The following is a 12,018-nucleotide window of genomic DNA, read 5'->3' on the forward strand; positions in this document are numbered from 1 at the left end:
GAGGGTGGACTCTAGGCATTATACCCAGCTGAGGCCCTTCCCCTCCCCAAACCCCTCCCTCTCCAGGCTCCACCCTCAAAATCTCCAGGAATTTCCCAACTCAGAGCTGGCAACCCAAAGTATAAGCCAGTTTCATGTGACTGGTCCAAGATCACTCAGTGAGCTTTATGGCACAATGGGAATTTGAAACTGGGATTCCCTGATCCTAGTCTGAGACTCTAATCACAACGCTTCAGCCCCTACTTTTTGCCAAAAGAAAAGCAGCCATGGAGCCAATGCTTCTTCCTCTATCTCATACCCCCCGAGAAGAGAAAGCCGTTAGCATTGAACCAACTGAGCAAACATAGCAGGAAATGAACGACTATCGCTAAGGAAGCCCAAAACATTTAAAATGACTTACCAAGGGTTAATATAAAATGCCAAGAGATAATCAGTCCAGAGGCATGAAGGCAACAGAGTTAGGAAAGCAAATACACTCCTACGCCTGTGAGTATTAATAGATAACATACACAGAGATTAAAAAAAAAAAAATTAGCAAGGAGGATTAGTAAAACAAAACAGACGCCGAGAAACACAATACATCGCATATCAGACAAAAGCAGGGCTGCAGTCTCCTCTCCACTTATGTGACTAGGCCAAATGACTCCCAAGACTGAGATCAGACTGAAGATCCAGGGTCCCGAAATTTCGTTACAATGAAAAAGCAGCAGTGCAAATGCCGGGGGATGCTTCCAGTCCCACGGTGAGCAGGACTGCAGCTCCTGTTTCTAGCCCCTGTGAAAACGTGTAAGTCCGTCAATACCTAGTGAGACCCCAATCTATCGTTGGTACATGACACCAAAGAAGATTGCGCTAGGGAATTTGAATACTTCTAATAAATGCTGGAAATGTAAGAAGCATGAGGGCTCCCTCTATCATATGTGGTGGTCGTGTGAGGTAGCCAGGCAGTACTGGGGGGAAATAATAAGAGAAATGAGTGAAATTTTACAATTTCAAATTAATAAGAACCCAGAACTCCTGCTACTGAACTTGGGAATGGAGGGAATTCCAGCCCAACACAGGACGTTGATATTTTATATGACAGCAGCAGCTAGACTTTTGTATGCGCAAAAATGGAAAGTACAAGAAGTGCCAACTATTGAAGATTGGACTTACAAATTGCTGTATATGGCTGAAATGGACAAGATGACAAGAAAATTGAGAGATCTGGACTCAGGGCAGTTCAACACAGACTGGGAGAAGCTGAAACAATACCTGGAGAAGAAATGGGAGGTGGGAGGAAAACTGTGGCAGTTTGAGAACTACTGAAGTATTGAAGTAGAGGGGGGAGACTTTACCGGGGGGAGAAGAGATAAATGTGAATTAATAAGCAGTCAGATTAATAGATTGACATATATATAGATATATATAGGTTAACAAACAGAACATAGAGAAAATAATTAATTATAAGGACTAAATATAAGGAGCGATTAACTAACAATATTTTCTTTTTTTTTCTGACAAGTTTTGTACCAAACTGAATGTCTGAAGATATAGATGGGTCAAATTGATTGACTACGTGAGGAGAGATATATAGAACTATTATAAAAAGATAGAATGAGTAATATATATAGAGAATAAGTCAAATTGTTTGATATAAACGAATGTATGATCTATATGGTTTATGATATATAGAAATACCTGAAATTGAAAAATTGGGATAAATTGTTTATCTAAGATGGAAACAAAGGCTTACAGTTTGGGCATATAATGTTAAAAATAGTTAAGGATGTACTGCTTAGAATAATGGAGAATATATATTTGTTTTAGATAGAGGAAGCTAATAAAAGTAAGGGAAAGGGGACAAAGGGTTGGAAAGCTGTTGGAAGTCAACAAAAAGGGGGGGGGAAAGGGAGGGGGTTAGAGATGAAAAAATTGGGGAAAATTGAATGTAAATGTGGAAATAATGGATTCTAACCCAATAAAAATTTTTCAAAAAAAAAAAAAATACCTAGTGAGACCCCGCAAGCCAGAGGAGCAGGAGGAATTCCAGTGGCTTCGGTGCTTGCAGAGCTCCTCCCACTCCTCATGAGTCGCAAAAGCAGTCTCAGCTACGTCTGCCTAATAAGCATGTGCCCGCCTCATTTACATATTATGCCATTTGCTATATTGGGCTGTTTTTAGAACAAAATGTGGGTTCCTTTTTTTAGCGCAGAACCTACACAGTCCTGGACACGTGACATGAAGTAAAGCAATAATATATCCCGAGCGTTAACCAACTGGCTGTTCTGGGTGATGAAAAGCAGAGACCCCAGCAGAAAGATCTAAGCATGCACGAGGCATACATGTATCCTTTCCTCTCTAGGAGTAGTGTAACAAGGGTGAGGGGACTGGGACTGGGAGACCATGCACTTGGTGCAACCTGGAAAGGGGACAACTTACTCAAATGAAGTCACATTTGCTTAGCAATATGGATTAACGAAGCATCATTTTCAAGATGGAAGATAAAAAGAAGAAAAAAACTTCAACTTGCTTGGAAGCTTAGTATGGGCAGCAGGTAAGGCAGAAAAGCACTGTTGAAGTTTCCCCCCAGTATCCTGTTACAGTAAAACATACTAAGCATTGACTACTGCTAGTAAAGAAATCAGACATGTGTGATGCTGGATAGCAACTAGCAATTGTTTTAGACAACAGGTTCTGAATAGGAGCAGCCTAGCTGAGCAATGAGAACTTGGAACAGCAATAACTTTAGAGGTCTACAATTACTTGCCCTTACTGGTACTTTCTGGGTGGCAGGAGCATAAATGGGAAACCTAATCTGGGCCTACAAAGGATTCCTCCTGGCACTGCTCTCTACGGAAAATGTGAAACTTCAAGCAATTCCCTACAGTAAGATAATGGTATATCTTTACACAACTGTTGTAAAGAGGAAAGAAGATGTGTGTCCTTCTATGGGGGTGTTTCGAACCCAACAGCATGCAGCTTCAAGGCTGTTGTTTTCCTAAAAAGTAAAGTAAATCTGGAAGAGGTGTGTCAAAATCCAAACCAGGATTTGTGCTTGAATCAGAACATTTCTAGGGAAAGCTGGGGTATGATCATCTGACATTAAGAAGTAGCTTGCTCTCTCACTCCGTCTGGTCAGGGGCAACAGCATAGTGGCAGTGTGTTTGCTCTGCACCTAGAAAGCCCCAGGTTCAATCCTCAGCACCTCTGATTTAAGAAGTCTGGTAGCAGGTGATGTGAAATACATCCACCTGATCTTGGACAACTGTTATCCATCAGAGTGGAAAGTACCGATCTTGAAAGATCAAGGATTTGACATAGTTTTGTCCATTCATTATTTGAATCAAAACGGCAATTGCAGCATTCAGGCTGGCCTTTGCCACTGAGCAAGCTGCCAGCATGCATGAATCTTGACTGTGAGTGGAACTACAAGTGACAAAAGGCACAGGTTGGACACTTGTCAGCTTCCCTCGAGTTTTGATGGGAAATGTAGGCATCCTGCTCTTGCAGCTTGGCTCTCTGTCTGCTGTCGAATGGACTTTTCAACTGTCACTTGTCCAACATTCCGCCAAGCTTCCTACATTTCCCATCAAAACTTGAGGGAAGCTGACAAGTGTCCAACCTGTGCCTTTTGTCACTTGTAGTTCCGCTCTGTGACTTTCCTTGAGGTTCTGTAACTGTCAGGAAGAAGGGGATGCCTGAAACGGGATTCCTTGCTAGCTAACCCGTTGCGGTTACACCTGATTGTATTTTCAAATATATTTATGGGTCAGTCACTGGCTTTTTGCCATGCAAAATGTTGTATATGAATTTTGATATATAAGCTTGTATAGCTACTGAACATTTGTGGTCAAACCTGATTGTATGTTCAAATATTTATTGGTTAGTCACTTGGTGTTTGCCATGCAAAATGCTGTATATGTATTTTGATTTGTAAGCTTGTATAGCTACTGTAAATTTCTGTCCATTTACTCTGTGGTTACTCAAGGTGACTTTGTGGGGCATGCAAGCATTGATTTTGCATATTGCAGCTGTATTTCACTCCCACAGGGCACTTGTTAGCAATTTGTGCCAGCTTTTGACCATTTAGAGTTTATTTTATATTCTATTAACTTTCTTATAAAGTAACTTTTGCATTATTTCTTTGGATTTGTTTTTCATTTTGCCTTAGTTAGTTGGTCACGGCTACTGTTTCTTTCCTGGGCATTCAGGCCACTGGCTTATAATTCCAATTCCTGTCTTTTCCTCTCTTGGGGAGAGTGAGCAAATTTCTTCCACAGGAATGGCAATGGAGAAGAGGGACGGTTAAATTCTCTGCCCTGGTGCCATGACTTTAATTCAAATCCATGTTATCAATTGTTGATTCCGCACACGTTGGATAATGCACTTCCAATCCTCTTTAGAGATCATTTGGAACTGAATTTTTCATGTGTGAAACAAAAAATCCACTTCAGAACGATTGCTAAAGTGCATTGAAAGTGCATTATCCAATGTGTGCGGAATCAACCAGAGCCCAGAAGGAATATTTATTCCAGCGGCTCCTTGCTGACCTTTTGCAGCCAAACTAGAAATAGAAATAACTGCCCAACTAGAAATAGGGGTAGCCATGTTTGTCTGTCTGTAGCAATAGAAAAGAACAAAGAGTCTAGTAGCACCTATAAAAAGGTAAAGGTAGTCCCCTGTGCAAGCACCAAGTCATTACTGACCCATAGGGGGATGTTGCATCTCGATGTTTTCTTGGCAGACTTTTCGTTACCTATAAGGCTAACAAAATTTGTGGTAGGGTATGAACTTTCATGAGTCACAGCTCACTTCTTCAGATCCTCTGGTCTGATCTTGGTATCTGAAGAAGTGAGCTGTGACTCACGAAAGCTCATACCCTACCACAAATTTTGTTAGTCTTATAGGTGCTGCTGCTCTTTTCTATAAACGGTGGGGCTGTATTTGGGACCTTCCACATACAAAAGACATGCTCAACCACTGTGTTATACCCACTTAATAGAAATGGTGATAACTCTGTGTGGATAACTTTTTGCTCCTTGAGGGATCCAAATGTAGGGAATGGATGTCAGGGCAGCCTTGCGTATGGTTTTCATTCAAATACATCCTTCCGTTCAGCAGTTGCACCACTTGAACTAGACTGCCTTGTCTATTCCTTGCATGGAGCTCTTTCTTCTCAGGGTTTTTTGTTAACTTCATTCAAGTCTGGATCTTTAATTAGCAGGCCTCTTTGATCTTTCTTTGGTGCCCTTAATACAACCTCTATATCAAAAAAAGGACGCCCCCTCCCAGGAGATTAATGACTGTCCTGTCTGGCTAGCGGCTTCTAGGGACTCAGAAAGGAAGCAAAGGCTGATTTCCACTTAGTTCATTAGCAGAATCCAGACTAGTGGGGCTTGCTAGTGGCTTTCATCCACTGGGGGGAGTTTATCATCAAAGGCGCTGCATCTAATCAATTTCGCCGTTCTTGTCATCAGGCCTCATAAAAATCAGAGAAGTGCTGTAAAGTCTCCAGGCTTCTTCAAACCATCCATAATGGATGAGTCACAAATAGAAATAACACAGGATGAAATTTCCCCTAGAATCTGAATGCCTCCCCCCTACCCCAAGACTTGAGTTTTAAAGTTTCCACAGGCCAGCTTTTCCCGCTTCTTCCTGGCCACCCTACTCAGCCCCAGCACCACGACATCAATCAGTGGCCTCGGGCCTAGCTCTTTCATGACAGAACCTGAAGTAGTTGCCTCAGGTGGCAGGTTTTTGAGGGGGTGGCAGGCTCTCATCCTGCCAGTTGCCCACCTGTCGCCCCCACCTGGGAGATGGACAAGATGATCTTCCTTGCCCTTTTGCTTCCCCGGGCTTCTTTCAAAGCCACTCAGCAAGCCGCACAAGCCAGCTCCAAAACTCTCCGGAGATTCCTTCTCCATGCAAGAATCCAGCTCCCATCCTTTATTTCCTGTTGCTGAGGCAACCACAAGCTTGTCTGAAGAGGAAAGTTCAGGAAGCCCTGCAGGCCACAAAGGGGCTTGCTGCACTATCTTTAAAGACAGCTGCAGTAGCAAAGAGGCATGATCTTTTTTGGCTCTTAGGTGGGGTGGCACCTCTATTATTCTGTATTCATTTCATTTATAATAACATAATAATAATAATAACAACATTCCATTTATATATTGCCCTTCAGGACAGCTTAATGCCACACTCAAGAGCGGTTCACAAAATGTGTTATTAGCTGTGACTGACCCAAGGTCACCCAGATGGCTTCAAGCGGAGGAGTGGGGAATCAAACCCAGTTCTCCAGATTAGAGTCCTGCTGCTCTTAACCACTACACCAAACTTATCTCCTAAGAGCTGCCATTTTCCCTGTTGGAGAAAACATACTGTTATGTTGTGGGCGTGCCACAACATCTGATTGTTTTGATACACAACCTGTACTCTGGACAAGAGGCTACTGTTCTGACAGAATATGGGGAAACAGAATGGTTTCCAATTGGCAAAGGTGTCAGACAAGGATGCATATTATCTCTCTACCTGTTCAACCTCTATGCAGAGCATATCATAAGGAAAGCTGGATTAGATCTAGAAGAAGTTGGAGTAAAAATTAGTGGAAGGAAAATTAATAATTTGAGATATGCAGATGACACCACATTATTGGCAGAAAATAGTGAACACTTGAAACAATCACTGATGAAGGTTAAAGGAGAAAGCACCAAAGCAGGATTACATCTGAACATGGAGAAGACAAAAGTAATGATTACTGAGGAGTTACACAATTTTAAAGTTGACAATGAGGAAATTGAAATTGTCCAAGATTTTCTATTCCTTGGCTCAATCATCAACAAACAGGGAGTCTCCAATGAGGAAATCAGAAGGATACTGAGGGCCAAGCTACAAGTGATGAATGACACAGCTTGGACACTTGATGGGAAATGTAGGCATGGGAAATGTAGGCATCCTGGTCTTGCAGCTTGGCTCTCCAACTGCTGTCCAATGGACTTTTCAACTGTCACTTGTCCAACATTCCGCCAAGCTGCCTCCATTTCCCATCAAAACTTGAGGGAAGCTGACAAGTACATCACTTGTAGTTTGGCCCTGAGGCTTGGAAGAGCAGCTGTGAAGGAGCTAGATAAGATCCTTAAAGATAAAGATGTCTCTCTGTGAACCAAGATCAAGATACTCCAAACAATGGTATTCCCCATTGCGATGTATGGATGTGAAAGTTGGACAGTGAAGAAAGCTGACGGGGAAAAAGTTGATTCATTCGAAATGTGGTGCTGGAAGAGAGTCTTGTGGATACCATGGATGGCCCAAAAGACAAATAAGTGGGTTCTAGATCAAATCAAGCCTGAATCCTCCCTAGAAGCTAAAACGACAAAACTGAAGCTATCGTACTTTAGTCATGTTATGAAAAGACAAAATCCTCTGGAAAAGTCAATAATGCTAGGAAAAGTGGAAGGCAGTAGGAAAAGAGGAAGACATAAAATGAGATGGCTTGACTCAATAAAAGAAGCCACGCCCTCCGGTTTGCAAGATCTGAGCAAGTCTGTTAATGATAGGACGTTTTGGAGGTCTTTCATTCATAGGGTCGCCATAGGTTGGAGGCAACTTAACGGCACATAACACAACACACCTTCTGTGTACCTGTAGATCTATCGTGCTTGATCTGCACTGGAAAAATGATGCAGGAAGAAAGGGTTTAAAAGTACCAGAGCCGCTGCCCCAACCCTGAGCTCCCACTTGTCTGGCAAATGCTGTTACCTTTTTTTTAAAAGTAGCAGATGATGCAATATCCTAGCATCATCTCTCATTTGACCTTTAGAATGGTTATGATGTAGTACAGAGGGAACTTGGCATTTGGAATAGGGATTTATGTGGAAGCTTAATTACTTCTTGAAGCTCTAACACACTGGATGGTTCGGGGTGTTCATAGTTTACATAAAGACAGTTGTAAGCTCATGAAGGAAAAGGAACCCAAACTAGAACTTTTGGAGGGAAAGGGCTTGCAAACATCACATTGCAAGTTAAATACCCTCCCTTACAATAAACCTGCATTTTGCCCTGCAGTGTGAAAGAAATTAACAACTGGCTGGCCTTGTAGATGAACAGGCTCATTAATGGGCAATCCATAAAGTGTTCTCTCATTGCAGAGTGTAAATATATCTCTGTGGAACCACTAATGGGTTTATAGATCCAACTTCCAGCTCTTCGTTGCTTTAGGATACCTATAAAATGTGTCTAGAGAAAGGAATCACAGCATCTGCCTGCTCTGGCGGAGACAGCCGTAGATCATACGTTGCAATTTCTCAGTTAAAACGGGCGATAAAAGGCATGACCTTGAGTTACTAACTAATCAACACAATGCTTGAAAAAGGACAGATGGGCCATTGAAAAGAGTGATTTCTAAGACAGTTGACTGGAAAAGAAAGGATTGGGGTGGAAGCAAAACTTTTGCACAAATGTGGCTTTTTAAAAAAACCCTGAAATGTTAGAATCTGAGATATCCAGTCTAATACGAAGAATCCATCTTTCAGTGACACCTTTCATAGCAATAATGTTAAACATTCACTTTTAAAAATTTGGTTCCTCACACACTATTTGTCAGTCAAACTTCCCGCTGCATGAGTCAAAAGCCTAACCACTTCCACGGAGGGAGAAGGATCGCCCACTCCTCCGATCTGCAGCCAAGTCCACCTCAAAAAGTTGCAGGTTTCTTTGACCCACTGAAGCCAGCTTTCAGAGGCATCGGGGTGGCAGCTATATTTTAACTCCCTCCCGATAATACCCCTTTATGGTAAACTTTGTAAAAGAATACTTTTCTTGCAAGCAAATCTAAGCTAAGAAAATTCACATGAAGTTTCTTCTCCCCTTATTTGTCTTCATTCTAAATACAACTCAGGAAAACTCAGCTGCGATGTGTTTTTTCGTTCTGGGCAACCAAGCTTAGTGTGATACAGCAGCAAATTTTATATTTGACCAGTCTCTGTATCAGGCATCTGACGAAGAGAACTTGATTCTCGAAAGCTTATGCTACAATAAAATTGGTTAGTCTTAAAGGTGCTACTGGACTCTTTTTTATTTTAAAACTATGCTGAACTCTTTCTGGCACCTTGAAACCTTGCTTCCCCTTTGGTTAAGGTAGGTGTTCCCATTGAAATCGTTTTAGGTTATAGAAACAAATGAGGTCTAATCACAGGGGCTGAAATCCCAATATCTACTTCCCAACATTCACTAGTTTGAGTGCAAGCAAAAATATTTACACAGGAAGGAAGGAAGGAAGGAAGGAAGGAAGGAAGGAAGGAAGGAAGGAAGAATTTTTGAAAGACTGGAGATCCAATCATGGATCTTCTCATGTTCTATCTGATTAGACCATAAGTAAAAACATTACAAATTTGGTATTATTCAGACAACTTTGTTACCGCACTTGGCACAGCATCCTGCAGGCTGGGTTATCCAAGCCCTAACCCAAACACTTGCCTTGGTTTCTACTGGGTTGTCTCATCAGATTAATTTTAGCTGTCAGATTTTTTAAAAGGCACCCTGACACAAAGAATACAAAGGTGCCTTCTAGGTGTCCCGTGTGCTATCCTCACCCACCCACGTCACTCCAGTATGCTTTCTGTTCCCCTTCACAGTTGGGAGGAAGGAAGGAAGGACGGACAATTATGCAGAAGTAATAGGGTCTGGGGCGGGAGCAAATGCTTACCAGTTGTAGGGGAGCTTTCCATCTCTCTCCAATGAAGCAAAATTGACAAAGGTTCCAGCTCCACATTCCCTGGTTTAGGGAGACCATAAGGTTATTACTGGTAGCTATAAAACCATGATGCTATACACGCAACAGCAGAAAGAGAGATCTGACCATTTCTAATCTGCAGATCAGCATTTTGATCCAGCGAGGGAGGTCCTGCTTCCACACATAAAGGACCCCTAGCTAGGTAGAGGGGTTATCAGATGAGACTAACCCTGGACTTAAGGTCAGGAGGCTTTTACAATGTGGCTTTTGATTGGAGCAATGAACAGAGACAAACTGATGTTACATTCCATGGATCTCTGTCATTCTTTAGCTCAGGTAGTAAGGAAAATCTCAAAAAGTGTCTTATGTATTGTTGGGTAATAAAATGGAGAAGAGTGGGTGCGTCACCTGGATGTTCACAGTCGTAGTTCTAAGAAGAGCAAAGCATGCATAATCTAATTTGCTACTCCAAATGTGTATGTTTCACCTGTAATTTGAAATGTACCGCCAATACATCTTGGTTAATAAAACATCATGTCTGCAGGGGAATCAATTAGCACCCCCCCTCCCAAATGATGCTTTGAAATGAAATTACATAGTTTCCTAACCTTGAAAGGAATGAGAAAATTAATAGTTGTGATTGAAAGGGAACAACAGGTCCTAATCCTGAAAATCTTTCATTTATGGAGATCAATGTTTGCAAGAACAGAGATCTGGTTTAGCTTGCAGGTTGGGGTGCAGATTGGTCCACAGGATGCAACCAGGGCTTTTTTTCAGCTGGAATGTGGTGGAACCTCTTGAAAATGGTCACATGGCTGGTGGCCCCACCCCCCTGATCTCCAGACAGAGGGGAGTCTAGATTGTCCTCCACGCGGAGGGCAATCTAAACTCCCCTCTGTCTGGAGATCAGGGGGTGGGGCCACCAGCCATGTGACCATTTTCTCTGAGGGCAACCCACTGAGTTCCACCACCTCTTTTCCCAGAAAAAAAGCCCTGGATGCAACCAATAAGAAACAGGGCCAGTCAGTCATGCAAAAGATGATGGTCATGAAATCTAGGGTGGGGGTGAGTCCATTGTTGAAATTTATTTAGGCATTTATACCACACTTTTCTCTCCAGTGGGGATCCAAAGCAGCTTACCGCATTTCATCCCCTTCTCAATTATATCCTCACAACAGTAATACTGTGAGATATGTTAGGTTGACAGACAACTCACAGTTTTTAACCATGACTCTTTTGCAAACATTATTCACTTAAATATATACAAATATATAAATCAACCACTGCCTCCCACAGAGATAAAATTTTAAAAGAGGGTAGGAAGACCAACCAGTTTAAAACTGAGCAGGGTGCAGCTATGTTCCCTTGGCAACTACCTCTGGAATCCAGTGAACACGAAACCCATCTCTGCATCCAACTGCTCTATCATCCTTGGCATTAGAGGATAGGTTGACCTACCTGGCCATTTGTAGATGTTTTCTCCGAAGAACTACAAGAGTTACGAGCAGCAGCCCAATCAGAAGGATGCTCAGGATGGCTAGCACTGAGATCACCACCACATTGGGATTCATCTCTGTCACTGAAGGTGTAAACAAAGGATCCGGATTAACGAAAGCACAAGACATCAGTGCTGGTACAAAAAGATCCTGTGAAGGGCTACCTCTCCATGGACTAATTTCTGCCAAATAAACTGATATCTCCAAAGGAAACATATAAACATTTTTCAGGTAGGTAGCCATGTTGGTCTGCAGTAGAACAGCAAGGTTCGAGACCAGTTGCATCCTAGAGACCGGCTAGATTTCCAGGTTATGAGCTTTCAAGAGTCAAAGCAAAACGACTGGCAAAATATGTGGACTACTATTCCCATAGTGCTGCCCTCTAAACCTCCCATCAGCATTGATTCACCACAAACTATCCAGAAGTTCCACACCAATGCTGTACATTCTTGCCAGAAGCTCATGCAGTCAATTTGGAAGTGAAGGACTTTTACATTCCAGAGGGGGAACTACAGAGAGCCAGAGAGATCAGGACCTGTGCACCATTCCTTTCTATTGCTCTGATGATATCCCTTTGAAGTGTAGATTTATACTGACACCTCTCTCTCTCTCTCTCTCTCTCTTCTCTGCCTTCCAGTATAACAGCAGGACACATTTATGCATCTCTCTCCACCCTAGTGCAATTTAGCTAGCTTAGAATGCTATCTCTATCCTATCCAGAATGGAGTTACTTTAAATAAAGGACTTGCATCTCTTTACCACCCTGACCTGGATAGCCCAGGCAAGCCCAATCTTACCAGATCTTGGAAGCTAAGC

At 42.3% G+C, this 12,018-nt stretch overlaps 1 protein-coding gene across 1 annotated transcript in view; it reads right to left on the minus strand.

Moving 5' to 3' along the window:
* PTPRO (protein tyrosine phosphatase receptor type O) overlaps positions 1–12,018 on the minus strand; it is a 100,186-nt gene that overhangs the window by 34,374 nt on the left and 53,794 nt on the right. The window contains exons 14-16 of the mRNA XM_054988604.1: positions 11,165–11,285; positions 9,680–9,748; positions 401–484 (exon numbers count right to left, since the gene is read on the minus strand). Of these exons, the coding sequence (XP_054844579.1) occupies positions 401–484; positions 9,680–9,748; positions 11,165–11,285 (274 nt within the window). The remainder of the gene's footprint in view (positions 1–400; positions 485–9,679; positions 9,749–11,164; positions 11,286–12,018) is intronic.

The sequence above is a fragment of the Eublepharis macularius genome, chromosome 9, assembly GCF_028583425.1.
Source record: "Eublepharis macularius isolate TG4126 chromosome 9, MPM_Emac_v1.0, whole genome shotgun sequence".
NCBI lineage: Eukaryota > Metazoa > Chordata > Lepidosauria > Squamata > Eublepharidae > Eublepharis > Eublepharis macularius.